This window comes from Molossus molossus, unplaced genomic scaffold (genome assembly GCF_014108415.1).
Source record: "Molossus molossus isolate mMolMol1 unplaced genomic scaffold, mMolMol1.p scaffold_m16_p_11, whole genome shotgun sequence".
NCBI classification, from domain to species: domain Eukaryota; kingdom Metazoa; phylum Chordata; class Mammalia; order Chiroptera; family Molossidae; genus Molossus; species Molossus molossus.
The window spans coordinates 34,490,990-34,511,671 of record NW_023425346.1 but is presented as its reverse complement, the minus strand read 5'-3'; the positions used below and the strand labels follow the sequence as shown (position 1 = coordinate 34,511,671).

At 35.2% G+C, this 20,682-nt stretch overlaps 1 protein-coding gene across 9 annotated transcripts in view; it reads right to left on the bottom strand.

Annotated features, from left to right (window-relative positions):
• The window catches only part of RIF1 (replication timing regulatory factor 1), a 62,281-nt gene that overhangs the window by 22,434 nt on the left and 19,165 nt on the right, over nt 1–20,682 (bottom strand). For 7 of the 9 annotated variants that reach the window (XM_036253388.1, XM_036253386.1, XM_036253389.1 and 4 more), the window contains 11 exons: nt 19,649–19,766; nt 18,836–19,009; nt 18,064–18,174; nt 16,857–16,919; nt 16,078–16,178; nt 13,727–13,813; nt 13,029–13,102; nt 12,647–12,827; nt 10,739–10,846; nt 10,238–10,387; nt 3,058–3,157 (listed from right to left, as the gene is read on the bottom strand). In XM_036253388.1, the coding sequence (XP_036109281.1) occupies nt 3,058–3,157; nt 10,238–10,387; nt 10,739–10,846; nt 12,647–12,827; nt 13,029–13,102; nt 13,727–13,813; nt 16,078–16,178; nt 16,857–16,919; nt 18,064–18,174; nt 18,836–19,009; nt 19,649–19,766 (1,267 nt within the window). The remainder of the gene's footprint in view (nt 1–3,057; nt 3,158–10,237; nt 10,388–10,738; nt 10,847–12,646; nt 12,828–13,028; nt 13,103–13,726; nt 13,814–16,077; nt 16,179–16,856; nt 16,920–18,063; nt 18,175–18,835; nt 19,010–19,648; nt 19,767–20,682) is intronic. The other 2 variants (XM_036253387.1, XM_036253392.1) reach the window with 2 other exon arrangements.

Here is a 20,682-nt window from a genome sequence, read left to right as displayed (position 1 = left end):
TATCACAGAACATTATCTTGAAAACAAAATTAGAGATAAAAGGAAAAAAATGAAACTTTAAGGAAGTATTTCAAATTTTTATTTTATAGTCTCGGAATTTCGATAATTTGTAAGAAAGTAGTAAATTACATGATGGATTACAAAATTAAATTTTAAATGTCAGTTTAAAAAATAAGAAACAAAATTTCCCTTAGAAATTATTGCCTACTGTCTCACACTGAATCCAGAAATAACACTGAACAAGAGATCCAAGTTCTTAAAAGAAATAAAGAAAGAAAGCCAGTCTAGATTTAAAGGAAAAATATATGTATCTTAAAAGCACTGTCCAAATTTTCTTTGTACCCTTCTTGAACTCCATCTCTCTTAAAATATCTACCTACAGGGATAAACTTGCATTTGTCTGGTCAAGAAAATTGTACCCATTCCAAAATTACCTTAGTTTCTCTTCATTCTTTTAACACAAGATATGTCAGATTTAAGAGAAAACTCTAATTCACTGCTTGTTAATTAAAAATACAATATGATGAAGTGAAAAACAAGTGTTGCTACTACTAAAAGGGAGTCAATATTCCTCACTAGAAACAGCAGTTTCTCAGACATGAACATAAATTAGATAGGCTACCCAAAAATTCTTGGCCAGGATGTTGATTAAGGCTGAGTGGATAGCCCATGGTCAGAAGACTGGTTACACACAAGATTATGATTAAACAGTAAATATATAGAAAGTAACAAGGACCGGGTTTCTCATTAATAAAGAAGGCAGGTACATACAGGAAAGGGTAAGACTCACATAAACCATGTGATACTCGATGGTAACAAAGTACATCTAGAGGAACAAACAACTGTGTAGTTAACAAATACACCTACTTCTTCCACCTCTGTCAGCTGAGAGGATCCAGAAGCAGTGAGTGATACCTTAGTAGCAATGAACAGATCTTATAGTTTCTAAACACCATTCTCAGCTGAAAGGAACCATATTCCTTGGGAATATAACTCTTGCTTTGGGAATCACCATAGTGTTTTAAGCTAAAAAGCATCAATGAAGAACAAACTCATGGCTGTAAGTTTGCTGAGGAACAGGATATTCACATATCTCAAAATTATCTGTCACAAAGCATTAATTTCTTAATTATAAGTATTTACTAATTTACTTTACAATAAAAAACCTGGCAGATACCATCTTAAAAAACAGTAAATGTTAACATCACCAGTAATGGGAAAAACTGCCATCGTGTGCCTGCTGACATAATGCACTGGGAAAAAAACATAGCCTTACTTCTGTAGTACCTGTACAGAAATGAACAAAACCTGAATCTAATCTTGAGGAAATACTGTCAAGCCCAGATTGAGGAATTCTGAAAAGGTAAAGAAGCCTGGGCTTTTTCACTTTTCAAGGTCATGAAGAACAAGACTCGGGAATTGTTTCACACTGAAGACTTGCCTGTAACTACTTTGAAATAGTTCAGGAAAAAAGAATGAGTAAAATGTATACATGGCGGAGGAGGGAGGTGAAAATGGTAAGAAAAATGCAATCCGCTGTTAATTAAGTTGTCTAAGTAAAGGATATAAGGTTACAGTGTATAATTAAACATTTTCTTTCAACTATTTCTACATTTTTTCCTCCCCACCACATCTTCTGCTGACAAATTTTATAAATCACACTGTTTCCATAAATTTAAATAGCAAGAACTTCCAAGACAAGAAGTAGAAAAGACAAATTTGCAATTGTGGATTTAATCCTAATTTTTCAGAACTAACAAAACAGATAAAATTGTGTCACAACACAGGGATCATCATGGCACTTAATCAAACTTCAGCAGTTTGCAAAATAATGCCTGATATTTGTTATCCAATCTTTTTAGTTATGGTATTTAAAGATAATTTTATTTTTCTGAAAAATGAGGTAATCAGATTTGTTCCAGCTCAGCCCAAGGAGCGTGCTGAGATAAAAAATTGTAAGTACTCGGGCTGGGATGCTGACCTAATATATGTTATGCACTTAACAAGTTTCTCTCTTTTGCTGTTTAGTAAAAACTGAAACACCAAAAATCCTAAAAATATTCTGTGTTCTAGAAATATTTATACTAATTCATCAATAATTGATTTTATTAAAGGAAAATTAAGTGTGTTCCTAATCTTTATTCAAGAAAAGTAATTATCGCCCTGGCTGGTTTTGCTCAGCAGTGGTCCTGAGAGACCCTGGTTCAGTTCCCGCTAAGGGCATGTACCTCGGTTGCAGTTTGTCCCCGACCCTGGTTGGGTTGTGTGGGTGGCAACCACTCGATGTGTCCCTTTCACGCTGATGTCTCTCTCTCTCTCTCTCTTCCTCTCCCTCCCTCCCACTCTATCTGAACAAAAGAATGGAAATGTCCTCGGGTGAGGATAAAAATAAAAAAAAAGTGATTATCTTTAAACAATTGCTGGAAGGTTATTTTCTATATAGTATAAATATATATACTCACTTGTGGAACATTTAATCTCAAAGAAATCAATTAGGCTAAAATAGTTCAGTATTTATTATAATATAATTTAGATTTAACCAGGACATGTAGTTTTAAAAATCATCCCACTTACCATATTAAGTGTTCAATTTTAACTAAAATAATAAAAACTAAGTTAAATTTTTATAATCATTTTAAATTTTCTGTAAATCATAACCAATTAATCACTGTTATCCTTTTCTATTCAATTTAATGTCAACTCAATGATTATTTCAAATGAAAATACCAAGAACATTTTTTAAAATATCAAAGTCTCTTGTCCAGATAATCCCTTGCACCAACTGAAATAAAATTACTTGATTAGGCAATGTCTAAACAGGATATTTGTTTCTGAGTTATAAAAAGGAATACAGAGAAAGACAGAGAGAGAGAGAGAGAGAGAGAGAATGAGTGCACACCTAAAGTGTTCCTAGCACAGTAACTAACATGGTTTTATACAATGTAAAAAGCAGACAAAATGAGGTGGAAAAAATCGTTAAATTTGCCATGACAACAGTTTAGACAGCCATGTTTATAAACTATTTGGTAAATAAACAAAGGTAAAGAAAATACTTACATTTAACTCTGGACTGAATTTTAATATTATATGGTGAGAAGTCGATGCAATCAACCACTACAGTAATAATATGAATGATCCTATCCAAGAACAACAAATTCTAGAAAAAAAATATTTATAAGGGTTATATTAAAACCTTTCAATTACCAGCAATTTTCAAAAATAGTAAGCATCAACAATAAATATATAAGATGTACTCCCATACATAATACATAATAATACTGAAGTAATAGCTTATACTGTATAAGCTACATTAAGTATATTATGGTAATGAATACTTCTCAGTTAACTGCTGTGTGCCAAAGACTAAACTTTTGTTTCTCAACATATAGAGAAAATAATTCAGCTTAAAGATGCACATAAAACTCAGCATACAGACCAATGAATTGAGAATGCAAGAGCTAGGTTTGTAATTAGTTTTTTATCAAATTCCTCTTGAAAATTACAAGTCTTCACTAAACCCAAAGAAAACAAAAAAAATCAAAAGGCTGCTAGTCTTCCCATACCCTTTCCTCCGTCCTCCTCCTCCGTCCCAATATAGAAGCATCAAAGATTTCTCTGGAAATTTATTTAAAGGGGAGGTCAGGTAGGAATGTGGGGATATGTTTCAGGGAAAGACTAAAAAGAGAAGGAAATCCCAGCACCATAAGTCAGAAAACACCTCAAAAATAGCATTCCTAGCAGAGCCTGAGTAACGAAAGACACATTGAGGGTTCTGTGAAAAATATCTGATGGTTATTAAAAAACAAATGGTTAATTAAAAGACAAATGAAATTAAAGATCTATGAAAAAGTTGTCCTTTCTTCTTCAACTTGTCCACTTCACTGCACTAATTCACGTCTGACCCCAAAGACAGCCTCCCAGAATGTTTGTAAGGAACTGAAGGGGGAAGGCAGTGCCCCAATTAACCTGCGAAAACCACGTGGAAGGTCAGTCCAGATGACAATCTACACACTCATAGAGAAAAGGTATTTCTTCCTTGCTCACAATGACAAGGTAAAGGATACCTATAACTATAACTTGCTATCAAAGCCAGGAAACAGGGGATCTAAAACAGAACTAATTCATAAGGAAGAGTTAATAATAGAAACAGAGGAAATTAATATCCCCAAAAGTAAGAGGAAACCATATCCACTTACAACATTAAATGTAAAAACAAAAACATTATAAAATATCTCAAAAATGTAAATGCTAAGGAATGTACACAGAAATAACAAGCTACCAGAAAGCAGTATTGAAAGCAAAATACAGCCCGGCCAGTGTGTCTCGGTTGTGCGTCATCCTGTGCACCAAAAGGTTGCCAAATCAATCCCCGGCCAGGAATGGATAGAAGACAAATGATGGATATTTGTCTCTCACATTAATGTTTCTCCTCCACAACCCCCTCCCCCACTCTCCCCCTTCCTCTCTATAAGGGTGTCCTTGGGAGAGAATAAGAAAGCAAAAAACAAACACATGTAGAGAAATAAAAGGGACATGAGATAAATCCAAAAGGTCTAAAAATCATGTAAAATGGTACTCAAAAATGGACTACAGGGTGCTGCTAATGCAAGACAATTTCCTGAGATGAAGACACAACTGTTTAGATTGAAATGTCTAGCAAGTATTTAAAACAATAATGTAAGGAGATGCCCCAAGACACACCCTGGTGAAGTGTCTCAATTACGAAGAAAAAAAATCCAAAAACTTTACAGGAAAAAAAAAAATTAGTATCAAACTATTTATTAGCAGTAACTAATTAACTTTACTTCAAAATTCTGTGATATAAATTTTCTGGAACCTAAAAATTTTAACTGATAATTGATACATATAAGTTTGCAGACAATTAGTTATTTTTGCTTTTTGTTAAAATATGTTTTATTTATTTTAGAGAGGGAGGGAGAGGTAGAAACACTGGTGAGAAAGAAAAACATCAATCGACTGTCTCCTACATGTCCCCTTTTGGGGATCAAGCCTGATACCCGGATATGTGCCCTGACTAGGACATGAACCTCTCTGTGCATGGGACAATGCTCAACCAACTGAGCCACATTGGCCAGAGCTGTCCTTTTTTCTTAAAGAATTTATAAAATACAGTGAAGACAGGCAAGGAGGAAAAAACAAATATAAGAAACAAGGACAAACCACCAAACATCTTCATTTTATAAAATAGTATTTATTTCCCAAACTTTATGATAGCCTATATAACTAAAATTTAGACTTTTAACAAAACCTGGGAGGTGGCAAATACAAAAATTTGTGGGATATCTTCACTTGTTGGACTAAAATGTTATATATGTTAAGTCTTCAAATCTGACAGATTTAAGAGTAGTATCTAAAAGAAATAGGATATAAATAAAATATAAAAATTGTAAAGTATAAAGCCTGATTACAATGATAGAGGAAAACAAAACAAAAATATGTAACATATTAAGAACATACTCTATTTCTATTCATACGATGCTTAAATATACTTATTAAAACACAGATCCCATCTTTATTTATATGCTATATAAGACACAGAAAGGTTAATTGATAAATAAACACAAAGAAAATCCTAAATCCATACAATGGAATAATATGTAACAAGGAAAGTGAATGAACTCAGCTAAACACAACATGAATGAACCTTCTAGCATTGAGCCCTAAGAGCATACATACAGTATGACTTATTTATATAATACTCCAAAAAAGTGGCAACTCTAAACAAATGTATCCTGTGTGTGTGTGTGTATACAGTAAAAATATAAAGAAAAACACAAATAATTATCAAAAAAGGCAGGGCAGTAATTCATCCTGGAGAGACGAGGACACTCTGACTCAAAATGCATAGCAGGTACTGACAATGTTGTATGAACAGACTTTGGTGGCTACACAAGTATTTCACTATAGTGAGTTGATCAGTTTCACTGTTGAATGCAATTTTCTTTATATTGCTTAATAAGTTCTTTTCACATTGTTATTTTTTAAAATATGGCACAATTTCTCAAAAAAGTATTACAAATTGATAAAATTCAAGAAAAGAGGAACTCATTGCAGCATTATTTACAATAGCCAAGATATGAAAGCAACCTAAGTGTTCATCCATAGATGAGTAAAGTGGTACATATGTACAGTAAACTATTACTCAGCCTTAAAAAATGGAATCTTGTCATTACGACATGGATGGATCTAGACTCTAGATCCACAATACCCTCTTAGAGGATATTATGCTAAAGGAAGTCAGTCAGACAGAGGAAAACAAATACCGTGAGTTCACTTATATTTAGAATCAAAATAACAAAATAAACAAAACAGAAACAAACTCAAAGATACAGAGAACAATTTTATGGTTGCTAGATGGGAGGGAGGTTGAGAAAATGGGTGAAAAGGGGAAGTGATTAAGAAACACAAATAGGTAGTTACAGAATAGTCCTGGGGGTGTAAAATACAGCATAGGGAATATAGTCAGTAATACTGTAATAATTATGTATGTCAAATGGATACTAGAGACTTATTAATGTGATCACTTCATAAGTTATATAAATGTCTAATCACTATGCTATCTATATACCTGAAACTAATACACTGCATGTAAACTATAACTGAAAAATTAAAAAAGAGAAACTCATTACTATGAAGACAGAAATCTTTATGTATGAGAATATAGCTTCAAGATATATAACATTTAGCACGGCTGGTGTGGCTCAGTGGTTGAGTGTTGACCCATGCACCAAAAGGCCACCAGTTTGATTCCTGGTCAGGGCACATGCCCAGGTTGTGGGCCCGATCCCCAGTGGGAGGCATGCAGGAGGTGGCCAATCGATGTTCTCTCTCATCGATGTCTCTGTCTCTCTCTCTCTTGCTCTCTAAAATCAATAAAGAAAAAAAATAAAAAAGATATATAACATTTAAATACATCAAATTTATATTCAGGAAGGCACTTCAATCACAATCTGTTACAAATAGACAATTATAAAACTACAACAAAGAGTTATAATGTAGGCCTGGCCAGCGTAGCTCAATTGATTGAGCATCATCCCATGGACTGAGAGGTCCAATTCTCAGTTAGGGCACAAGCCCGGGTTTTGGGCTCAATCCCCAGCGGGGGGGGGAGCGCGGCATGCAGGAGGCAGCCAATCAATGTACATATCTCACATCAATGTTTCTCTCTCTGCCCCCTCCCTCTCTCTAAAAAAAAAAATCAATAGAAACATTTTTTTTTTAAAAAAGAAAGAACTGTTCTAAATAACTTCTAAAAAAACACATCAAAATTACTACTCTGATTACTAATAGTAATAAATCATGGATGCCTATATTGTAAAAAATGAAAACAGTCAAGCTTTTGGACTTAAGCTAGAAAAACCCAGAAAATGGAAACAAAATCATTCAAATTTTAAAATCAGAAATCCATCTTTTCAGATTTTTAAATGCATTTATAATACTCTTTATTAAAATACTGGTATATTTCTAATTTATTTTGATATGGTAGAATATTTCAGAGTAGCCTGACCTGGTAGCACAATATGTTAAAGCATCTTCCTGGTAAGTCAAGGTTGTGGGTTTGACCTCCAGTCAGGGCATATACAAGAATCAACTAATGAATGCATAAATAAGTGGAACAGCATATTGACTTTCCCCCTTTCTCTCTCCCCCTTTCCCTTCTTTTCTTTCTTTTTTTTATCCTCCCTGGAGGACATTTTCCCATTCTTTGTTCAGATAGAGTGGGAGGGAGAGAGAGGAAGAGGGAGAGAGAAACATCAACGTGAAAGGGACACATCGAGTGGTTGCCCACACGACCAAACCAGGGCCAGGGACAAACTTGCAACCGGGATACATGCCCTTAGCGGGAATCGAACCCAGGTCTCTTGGGACCGGAGGCCGATGCTAGAGCCAAACTGCCTAGGCACCCCCTTCCCGCTGTCAAATCAATAAATAAAAAAATTTTTAAAAAAATGAGTTTGTCACAGTGATTTTTAAAATGTAGTGATGATTAAAATATAACTACCTGCTGGTTTTTCTTAAGATCTATTTTTAAAAACAAGTAAGCCTTTGACTATCAAATCCAAACAAACACAAAAAAAAACAAGAAAAAGACTTAAGAACAAAAAGAACAATATAACTATAGATATGGCCTTCTTACACCATTTCAATTGGTAAATCAGCACAAGTTACAACTTTCTATATCATCCAAGAGCTTTGTACCTCACACCCCCACAATACAAAAACTGGACAATTAAAGAACTCCAATTTCAGGAAAATTTTAAAGCACTAATCTTCAATGTTTTTAAAGAATTTCACTGTGACCAAGAAAGGTATCCCAAGGACACAGATTGGTTCAATATAAGAAAATGTACAATAGTGACAGCTTTTATATATAGTCAGGCACCGTTTAATAATGAGGATAAATTCCGAGAAAAGCATCATTAGGTGATTCCATCACTGTGCAAATATCAGAGTGAATTTACACAAATGTACATGATACATTGTATTACCACCTGGGCTATATGGTATACCACCGTCGTATAAGTGGTCCACTGTTGACCAAAAAATTAGGTGGTGCATGACTGTACTCTAGCAGCAACCAAGTACTGGGGGAAAGGAGTATTGGGATTGTGGGCACCACTTCTGATAACTGAAAAATAGCTTTACAACTACCAAAAATTAAGCATGTTAATTAGGTTAACTTTAGAAGAACTAAATACATGAACTCAAATATTCCTGGATGAAGATTCAACATTATAAAGGTGTCAATTATTTTACAAATTAATCCATGAGTTCAATATAATGAAAGGCCAAACAAAATCTTCTCAGGGTATTTTATAAAACTTTACAAATTCTAAATATCTTCTAGAAGAGAACAAAGATTAAGCCTAAGCAAGACAATATTTAAAAGGTAAAAACTGAAGGTCAACTTGCTCCCTAACAGTTATAAAAAAGCATTCAACAAAATCATTGTTTATGTGCTAGATAAAAACCAGGGATACACATCAATAAGACAAATGTCCCTAACCTCATAGAGAGTAAAGTAATACAATAAAGTATACAAGTGATTTTGAGATACGTGCCAAAAAGCAAATAACAAGGTACTATGATAGAAATTAATAAGCTAATTAAATAAGATCCCTTGAAAGCACAAGCCTCAGGGGCAGTTGGAAGTAGCTCATATTTTTACTGCAAATGCAACCGAAAATTACAGAAGTATTTTTAAAAAGTGACAAGTTCGACTTCACATTTTAAATCACTCTACCAAATTCTATCATATCAAAACACAATAATCAGAATTCTGACAACATTTTTTAAAAAGAGGGTATTATTGCTCTGGCCGGTTTGGCTCAGCAGTTAGAGCGTTGACCTGCAGACCAAAGAGTCATGGGGTTTGATTCCGGCCAAGGGCATGTACCTCGGTTGCAGTTTGGCCCTGGCCCTGGTCTGGGTTGTACTGGAGGCAACCACCAATCAATGTGTCTCTCTTGTATGAATGTCTGTCTGTCTGTCTGTCTCTCTCTCTCTCTCCCTCCCCCTCCTTCCCACTCTGAAGATAAATGAAAAAATATCCTCAGGTGAGGATTAAAAAAAAAAAGAGGACATTATAAATATACTTAAAAACCTGAAAGGATAGATTTTTAGCTCTTGGTAGAACCTCTACTCTTCTCACCAGTGGTAACCACTATCAAGAGACAGAAATCCATCTTTTCAGATGAAAAGCATGCTTCAAAAACAATAAATACAACTGGTAATAATACTGCATTCATGTACATGTGAGTTTAACTATGTAAATTACGTATGTGTAAATAAAAGAAAGAAGTCTATTCTGGAATGATACCAAACTGCTGACAGTAGTTGTCCTTTTTATTAAGTAAGGACAAGGAGTGAAAAGGAACCTAAGACATTCTACAAACTTCCAAAGGATTGACGTCAACGCTCCAACACACGAGAAAGTAAGGTCCAGGACAGCAAGGTCCATGTACTGATCATCTAGAATGGCACAAATAGGTACACAACAGAGTAGTAAAATTAAATCGCTGTTAATGGTCCTGAAATATGAACCTTAGAGTCCAAACACAAAAATTTTTTCTCAAAGCTGTTACTTGTTTTATGTATTATCTGTGTCCTTTATAAACAAAAAGCATTAGTAAATGATAGTTCACAAATGTTATCTCTAGTAACTTGAAAATAATCCTTAAAAAAATTTTTTTTTTATTTATCAGGATAAACTCACCAAACAGTCTTCACCTTCCAAACTGGCCATTATCTTGGAAGAAAGCTCCTCACAGCACAAATTCTCTTCTGCAGTTGCCACCAAAGCAGCACAACGGGCAAATGCTCTATATAATTCCGACCAAGTTCTAAGTAAGGTCTTCATGGTGGCCTAACAATAACAGTAAAAAACAAAAAATTTAAGTATATTATTTACATGTCAAAACTGAATAGAATACATCTTTAACATTTTAAAAAACACTAACAGTAAAGTGTTACAGAAGAAACTAGCAAAGGGTAATAAGTTTGCTCTGTCCCAACAAAGTTCTAATGAAAGAATTGTAATAATGCCACAATACCAACAGTTGTGAAGTGTTAAAAGGAACTTCTCTCTTCCTTCCCCCTATATTGTCATAAGAAAGTCTTATTTTATAAAAAATTACTGTACAAGTTCATATAAATGATGAAATTATGTGTGCAGAAAAATGCAAACTCTTTAAGTAAAAGTTTGACATTGCCTTACCATTGGAAATTTCTGTACTGAAAAAATGTGATTTATTGGTAAAGTCAATGCACCATAGATGGCACTAAAATTATGTTCCAAGGCATCACCTTGATTCACTTCATTGGTCTGAAACAAACAAACAAAAATTATAAAGTTAGATATATAATCATCTAATTCTAGTGTAACAATAATTTTTAAAAATACCTTTTCTTTGTTGATCTTAGAGAGACAGAAACATGGACGAGAGAGAACATCAACTGGTCACCTCCTGCATGTCCCCCATTGGGGATTGGGCCCACAACCTGAGCATGTGCCCTGACATGGAATCGAACCAGTGACCTCTTCATGCATGGGTCAACACTCAACCAGTGAGTCACACCGGCTAGTGTAATAATTATTAACATCTTACTATGTATAGTGAACAGAATTGTGTCCCCCAGTGTTGAGGTGTTCAAGAGATGGTAAACTCCTGACACCTGTTACCAAATGTAACCTGATTTGGAAACAGGGTCTTTGCAGATATAATCAAATTTTTTTTTTAAATCTTGGTCTCCTTGTCAGAAAAGCGGAATTTGGACAGAGAAGATAAAAGGAAGAATGGCATGAGAAGATGAAGGCTGAGACTGGAGTAAATATACAAGCCAAGGAACAAGAATTGCCAGCGACGACGGGAAGCTAAAAGAGAGGGATGGAACAGATTCTCCTTCAGAGATCCAGAGAAACAAACCCTGGCAACACCTTGATTTTTAATTTCTGGCCTTCAGGGCTTTAAGAGAATAAATTCCTATTATTTCAAGCCAGGAGTTTGTGGCAAAATTTGTTATGGCTCTGGAAAACAATGCACTGTGTTTCAAGTCCTAAAAAGAATCCCAGGGATGACTGTAAAATCTTTTACTATACACTGAAGGCAGCACATTCAGGCAACGACTTAAAACACAGGGCCTTACTGTCCTTCAAAATTATTTAAAATTGTAAACATATTTTCTTTCAGGAGAGTATGTTTAATGATGTGCTGGCTTGAGTCACCAAAACAAAGGCTATTACAATATCAGTAAGTTCTTTGGAGTCATCAATTCATTTGAGAGTTATGGTGAAATATTTCCTGAAGAACTAGATTAATTCCAATTAAAGATTGATGAAGTAGCTGACAAACCACAAATGGTGACAGAACTTGAGCTCCATACCCTGCCAATGTTGCCACATATTTAAATATAAGGGTTAATCAACTTATTGATTTAGATGCTATTATATGGCTACGCCAACATCGATCATTGGAATGCTAATATACATTCTAGTCAAGATAACAGCTATTATTCCCCATAATACAAATACTGAAAGAACCTAAGATATAAATATGAAATTTTGGCTCTACTGGTTTGGCTCAGCGGTTAGAGCTTTGGCCAATGGACCAAAGGGTTGCAGGTTCAATTCCAGATCAAGAGCACATACCTGGGTTGGAGGTTCCATCACCAAACCCAACTGGGGTCGTGCAGGGGGCAAGCAATCGATGTCTCTCTCCCTTCCTCCCTCCCTCCCACTCTATCTGAAGACATACAGAAAAATATCCCTGGGTGAGGATTTAAAAAAAAATTTTTAATCAATAAAATAAATATCCTCAGATGAGGATTAACAAAAAAATTTTTTTTAATATGAAAATTTGTATCATGTGAGTCTTCTGGCCTTATAACCTCTATTGGAGAAAACAGACCTCATTAGTCCCCGTTAAACTGTTAAATTACACATTCTTGAACAAATGCAACAAAAAAAGAATCAACTGACTTAAAGAGTAGAAATAACCTATCCCACAGGAAAAAATATTTAATACCTTCTAACACAAACTTCTATTCATTTCCCCATATGCTCTAACAACAAAAATTTCTGTAAATTTTAAGGGAAACATAAATATGTAGCAGACCTATATCATACCTGATTAATCAATTCAGTTAATGGAATGACTATAATACTCCACATTCTCCAGAGATGCTCCTTGTTTTCCAACTGTTTTGCATTTTGATCAATAACATTTAAAACAGACTCACTGAAGGCTAGTGGTGAAGTTGGACCAGAAAGAACACAACTTACAAGTGTTTCCAGATTAAGAAAAAACCTGAAGAAAAAATTATGAACCATAAATTAACTTTTACTTTTGCCAAAATAGATTACACTGCAACAAAATTCTAAAAATAACTGACAAGAAATAAAGTCCCAATCTCAGTTTTGATTTTTTTACAAAATTTATGATATATTATGTTAACTCAGACTCTCAGCAACCTGTCGCAAGATAAAGAATATTTTCAGTTTAAATTACCTTTCATCTTGTACACCATATCCTAAGAGATTATTGTTGAAAATTAACTGAATTAAGAACAAAGCAGGAGTTCCCTGAAGAAAGATGGGAGATTGCAAGTCAATCTTTTTGTTATAAAGAGTACAATCTTCTTGTTACAGTTTTCTACAATTAATTATGTGAAACATAATGCTTTTAAGGTTAAGGAATATAACTTATGAGATTACTTAGGATGTGACAAAAAAAGATAAATATATTTGAATAAAGTACCCAAAGTTAACAAGCTCTTTGTATTTTAATCATAGATGTTCCATCTACACTAAGAAATGGTGAGAGATTTCAGATATAAAAAGAATTGTTAACTTAAAACTTGCTGGACCAACACTACCTGCATTCTGCAGATATTACGTTCATTTCACAATTTAGCCTAAACGTCCAAAACTTGTAGCAGTAACCAACACTATTATTAAGTACAGGCAAATAGAAAAGTTTCCTTCTGAAATCCTTTTTTAATCCTAGAAAATAGTTACATTAATAGGGCCATATTTCATTCTTTGCACTAATTTATTACTTTGTCTATCAATTTCTTTAACATAATCAGCAAATCTAAGTCCAATCTCTCAAAATTTTAAGTCTAAGTTTCTATTTTAAGAAAAGGAAATCATGAAATTTTTCTTTTTGGCTAATTTTAATCACATAATTACATTTAAGATACTTGCATTAAGGATATCCATATTAGCAACCTGATATGCTGGTGAACCTAATACTTTCTGAGGAAGTCCTTTAATTGTAATTTCCATGAGGACCTACAAAAGACAAAAGATTTTATCGTTAAGTTATCCATAAAATATACTCTTCACATGGTAAAAAAAAACCTACATAGTATTATCTCTATTTTTAATTTAACAATCTGTTATGATACTTTCATAAAATACATTGTCATTGGTTGAAAAACTTCAAAGGGTTGCTTTTATGTATTAATGCAAATACATTTGTATTAGTTTAAAAAGTTCAAACACAGAAATACAAAAACTAAAATGAACAAGTCCTTTTATTTCCAGGGATAATGATTGCAAGTTTAGAGTTTATTTTTCTAAACCATCTAAATGTCCACATATGTAGGTATAACAAGGAACATATCTTCCTAGGTGAGGCTGTCACATCCTTTTATACCATTAGAGAGATGCTAGGAAACTGACCATCTGACTAGATTTATAGAGTTTTCTCATCAATATATGTAGACACATACTTAACTACTATATAAACATGCATAATTTATGCAAACATTTTTCTATTAATGGCTCTTCAGGCTATTTCAATCTTTCTATGCTACAAAAGAAATTCTTCAAAAAAGTATGTGCTCCTTAGTACCAGAAACAAGTATTTCTAACAGTTAATTAGCCCTGGCCGGTTTGGCTCAGCGGTTAGAGCGTCGGCCTGCGGTCCAGAGAGACCCAGGTTCAGTTCCCGCTAGCTAAGGGCACGTACCTCGGTTGCAGTTTGTCCCCCGGCCCTGGTCGGTCGTGCGGGTGGCAACCACTCGATGTGTCACTTTCATGTCGATGTTTCTCTCTCTCTCTCTCTCTCTCTCTCTCTCTCTTCCTCTCTCTCCCTCCCACTCTATCTGAACAAAAAAAAAAATATATGGAAAAATGTCATTGGGAGAGGATAAAATAATAATAATAATAATAATAATAATTTTTAAAAAAGAATTAAAAGCTAAATCTAAGACACATCTCTCAAATGTGACAGATCCCAGCAAACGGTTGTCCCAAAACATTAACCTGAAGTACATAACTAAAGTGACATAACAAAAAGAGTTGTTTGTGAAAATATGCTTTACACATACTCATTTGAAGCAGATACTACAACTACTAATAAATAGCATTTGTGAACTCATTTATTTTGTTCCTGGCCTGCAGTGCTCTGCGTATATCAACCCATTCAGTTAGAACACTGCATTCTCTCTTTACAAAAAGGCAAAAGGAGTAGCTCGACTGCCCTACTTCACTCAGCTAATAAACAGGCTGAGATTCAACCTAGCCAGCTCTAGAGCCCTTGCTATTAATTACTATGCTCCACAGTAGATACTGTCACAACAAATAAAGGAAACAGCCTCAGAATTTATGTAAGGGTATATAGTTTGCTCCATCTGCAGCTTATATGGGAAGATGTACTACTATAAAAAGTATATCTAATTGGCTGTTTTCTTCTCTACTATATAGGATAAAAGAGATAGTAATATGAATGCTATTATGTTGGTTCAAGAGAGTTCATTTAATGCCCTGGCTGGTGTGGCTCAATTGGTTGGAGTGTGCTCCCATATAGTGAAAGGTTACTCAGGTTGTGGATTCCATGCCAGGATAAGCGAGGAAGGCAACCAATCAATGTTTCTTTCTTTGAAATCAATGAAAAACATACCCTCCGTTAAGAATTAAAAAGAAAAAAAAGTTCATTTAAAACACAAAATCTCCACAAGACTATGACCACAGTTTTTTACAAAGTAATAATTAGTAGACTTTAGCAATCTTGTCATAAAATCAGTATTCATTCCAGTTTCTTCAGTTCAAGTTTCATACCCTTCATCCCATTTTCTCTATGTAGCTTATCCTTTTCCTTATCACAATGGAAGATTTTTATAGTTGCTTTTATAGCCACTTACTTTACTCTGGTTTCAAATGACTCTTAAGTTGGTAGAATAGTGTTTATTACAGGGTCAAATCCTGACTAATACTTGATTTATTTTCCAAAATCTTGATCTCTGCAATTATCTTCAATATAAAATTCAATTTTAGAGTGTTGTTTTTAAATTCCAGCATATAGCCTGGCCGGTGTGGCTCAGAAGATTGAGCATTGTCCCATGGACTGAGAGGTCCCAGTTCAATTCCCAGTCAGGGTATGTGCCTGAGTTGTGGGCTTGATCCCCAGTTGTGGGGGCGTACAGGAGGCAGCCAACCAATGTTTCTCTCTCACATCAATGTTTCCATCTTTCTCTCCCTTCCTCCCTCTCTAAAATAATCAATGAAAACATATTTTAAAAAATTTCCAGCATATAGATTATTTTACTTACCAGTGTTTTCGACACAGGAAATACTTCCGATTTCACTATGGTTTCCAAAGATTTTAATAAGAGAGTCAAAACCTCAGAACCTGGTCTCTCTTTTTTGTTGCCTATCAAAAAGCAAAAGGAGGGATGTGGTTCTAAACATACAAATATTTTAGGTGTAAAAATATACATTTAAAAGAGCTATAAAAATTAATCTTTTCCTAAATAAAAAAAATGCTTTGTGCCCTAGCTAGCACACTCAATTGGTTGTGGGTTGTTCCATGCACTGATTCCCAGTCAGGGTACATCCCCAGATTTAGAGTTCAGTCCCCAGTAGGAGCCATGCAGAAGGAAGCCAAATGATCTTTCTTTCTAATCATGCTTCTCTTTCCCTCTCTCTAGAATCAGTAAACAGATGTTTTAGTCCTGGCCAGTATTGCCTAGTGGTTAGAGCATCAGCCCAAGGACCAAAGACTCACAAATTGTATTCCGGTCAAGGGCCTGTACCTCAATTGCAGTTTGATCCCGTCAGCGCTGTGCGGGAAGCAACCAATCAATGGGTCTCTCTCACATCAATGTCTCTCTCTCTCTTTCCTCGCCCTTATCTCTCTCTCCCACTCTACCTGAAAATCAACAGAAAAATATCAAGCGAGGATTTTTAAAAAACACGTTTTTAAAAAGTGCTTTGTTAAAAAGTAAACTCTGAAAACTGTACTTCAAAAAATTATTTAAAAATAAATTTTATCTATAAAAGCCAAATAATTCGCTGAGTGCTATAAAAATCATTTGATCAGTATATTTACCTGATTCAATAACTGACTTCACCAAATTAATTAGCTCCTTCCAAATAGCACTGACAACTGCATCTGTCCAAATAAAATGTCAAATACTTTAGAATAAAATAGATATGATTATAATAGCATCCCCTTTCATCCTTATATTAAAGAAATTGGCCAATAATAAATTTACAATATAATCCTCCTTATAATATTCAAACACTTATAAAACACTTTCACCTTACTTTTGTTAAAAACAAGAAAAGGACAGTACCATACTAATACTAGGTCATGTAACTATGGTTAATTCTTTCCTTTCTCTATTTTCCTTCTCCAGTATTTTCTGTACTGAACATCTTAAACTTCAGACAAGAAATAATCCTGGACAGTATGGCTCAGCGATAAGAGTGTTACCCGCGGACCAGAGTCCCGGATTCGATTCCAGCCAAGGGCACGTCCTCGCTTGCGGTTCATCCCCAATCCTAGCTGGGGTTGTTTGGGTGGCAATCAATCGATGTATCTCTCTCACATCAATGTTTCTCTCTCTCTTCCTCCAGTTCTATCTGAAGTTTAATTTAAAAAGATCCTTGGGTGAGAATTTAAAAAAAAAGAGAGAATAAACAAAGATCAGGTTACTGAAAAACCACTTAGAAAAAACTTCACAAGCCAGTTTAATAGCAAACTATTTTATTTATAAAATTTCTTCTCGCCCTGGCCGGTTTGGCTCAGCGGTTAGAGTGTCAGCCTGTGGTCCAGAGAGACCTGGGTTCAGTTCCCGTTAAGGGCACATATCTCGGTTGCAGTTTGTCCCCGGCTCTGGTTGGGTCATGTGGGTGGCAACCACTTGATGTGTCCCTTTCACGTCTATGTTTTTCTCTCTCTCTTCCACTCTCTCCCTCCCACTCTATCTGAACAAAAAAATGTCCTTGGGTGAGGATAAAATAGCCTATCATCTGATAGGCTATTGAACAGAAAAGTTTAGGTGCAGATGCTGGTACAACAGAGCCTGGGTTTGAATCACAGCTCTACCACTTATATATGACTTTGCACAGGTTATTTACTCATCAGAACAATGGAATTTTCTCATCTGCAAAAATGACTAACACAAAAGATTACTGTGAGAATTAAATGAATTATCTTACAGCACAATCTAGCCAATAGGTGGCAGTATATAAATATTTGCTATTTTATTTGCTTTTGAAATAATTTAAAAAAACTTCTCTTAAATACTTACCAGAAGCATCTTTTCCAACTGCAACAAAACTATCATGAACAGCAGTGATAAGTGTATTTGCATATTTGGAAAAAAAAGAAGAGTTGCTGATTAACGGATATTCGAGAGGCTCTAGAATAAAAAAAGAGACAACTGTGTAAAACCAAAGTTTTATGAAATAAACTTCTCAATATAAAATTTTAGGTGATCTGACATGTTTTGTATTTTAAAAACTTATACTTATTTCATAATTACAAAATATTTCTATTAAACTGTACTTGCCCTAAACGTATGCTATCTATAAATTCCACCTCTGAATTCCAAATTATATAAAAGCAATTATTACAAATAACATCTACCTGAGGTTTAATGCTAATGGTAGACAGACTCATTTTAAGCTTTTTGGAAGACACATGCTGCCCTGGCTGGTTTGGCTCAGTGGTTAGATTATCGGCCCAAGGACCAAAGAGTACGGGTTCCATTTCCAGTCAAGGGCACATACTTTGGTTGGGGTTCAATTCCTGGCCCTGGCCAGGGTCGTGCAGGAGGTAACCAATCAATGTGTCTGTCTCACATTGATGTTTCTTTCTCTCTCTCTCTTTCCCTCCCTCCCTTTCACTCTGAGGGAAAAAAAAAAAAAATCAATGGAAAAATATCCTCAAATGAGAAATATAAAGACACAAACTAAGACAACTTCAGGCTCATTCCTAAAACCATTCCAGTACCAATCAAATAACCCCAACACACTGTATTCTAAACTGTTTTTAACAGAAATTATTTTTAAAACAAATACCTAAGCTCAGTACAAGTTTGTTTTGCTTAGCAAAACTCAAAACTTCTGGACCCAACAAAAAATGAAGTAACATTTCGAGTCCTAAAAGTTGAATAGAGGGGATTGTGGCCATAACACCAAAATTCGAACTGAGGTTCATGCGGGTGGTTACCGAGGATCCATATGGGGAAGCACCTTTAAAACAAAGAAAAGAGTTTGTGTAAACTTAAATTACCTACACAAATGAATATATTGTTTACTTCCTTTCAAAGAAATGTACTTCCAAATAGAGTGTTTCTCAAATAAGAGTTTAAATTTTTTGTTTAAAACCCACAGAGTTCCAACTGAATAATCTTATTAGGTTAAGAACTAGACTTGTTACACATCATTTAAATGAATGTATTCTCAGGCCTTAATCAAGACCCTGAATTATTACTATGAAGGCATTCCTTAAACTTAAATACACAAATTTGGTTCTGAACAGCCAACAAAAAATAATGATAGCAAATAATTTTCACTCAATGGTGTATGTGCCAAGCCACATTTCTTGTATCTGTTAAGACCTGTTGTTTTTAATAGTATCTGTAAGATTCTGGTTCAAGTTCTGAAATGCACCTCACATGACACAGAAAAAGGTCGATCTTTTCCAACTACAACAATGCAATTACAGCAGTACACATGAACACATACAGAAAACAAGCAATCAAGAATATGTAATGGATTTTGTGATAGGGGGGGTCAAAATTATGAATTCTTCCTTTTATGCTAATAACATTGAACAACGCCTTCGAGCAATGCATTTTTTAAAACAGATTTTTTAAAAGTATGTCTTACCTTTGTGTTGAGGAGTCAAAGAATTTAAACCTGGAGAAGTAGATAGGCGAGATGAACTGCCCTGAGGTGAAGCATTAGCATCAATGCTTATTGTGCTTTGAATTAGAGGCACGCAAACCTATTGGGGGAATAATAACTTGTTTAAAAAGGAGACATGTATAAACTGAATAATATTCCTATTTTTAAAAAAGCCCAGCGTAATACAGTTTTTTTTTCTTTATTGATATTAGAGAGACAGAGAAAAGGAGAGTGATAGAAACATCAATGAGAGAACAAAGACAGGCCACCTCCTTCATGTCCCCCACTGGGGATCGAACCCACAACCTGGGCATGTGCCCTGACCGGGAATTGAGCCAAAGACCTCTTGGTGTATGGGTTGATGCTCAACCAGTGAGCCACACCAGCCTGGCTAGGTGGGGGCATGCAGGAGGCAGCCAATCGATGTTCTCTCTCACTGATGTTTCTATCTCTCTCCCTCTCACTTAATATGTTGAGTTTTATGGGCTGTTTCAATGCACAGGCTAAAATCTGAAATTTGGAAAAGTGAAAATTTGTATTAAATTTTATTTGCCTGCCTGGCCAGCGTGGCTCAGTTGGTTGAGCGTCATCCCATGCACCAGGTGACCAAGTTCGATTCTCGGTCAGGGCCTATGCCCAGGTTTCGGACTTAAATCCCCAGTAGGGGGTGAACAGGAGGCAGGTGACTGATGTTTCTCTCTCTTTTTTTTTTTTAATCCTCACGTGAGGTGCATTTATCTTCAGATAAAGCAGGAGGGAGAGAGGGAGGAGAGAGAGGGAGGAAAAGAGAGAAACATCAATGTGAGAGACATCGAATGGTTGTCACCCACACAACCCCAACCGAGGCTAGGGACAAATGCAAGCCAGGTACGTGCCCCCAGCGAGAGCTGAACCCCGGTCTCTCTAGTCCGCAGGCCAATGTTCTAACCACTGAACAAAACCGGCCAGGGCATATACATAAACTTTTTAAAATATGTTTTGGTTGACTTTTTTAGAGAAAGAGGAAGGGCGAGAGA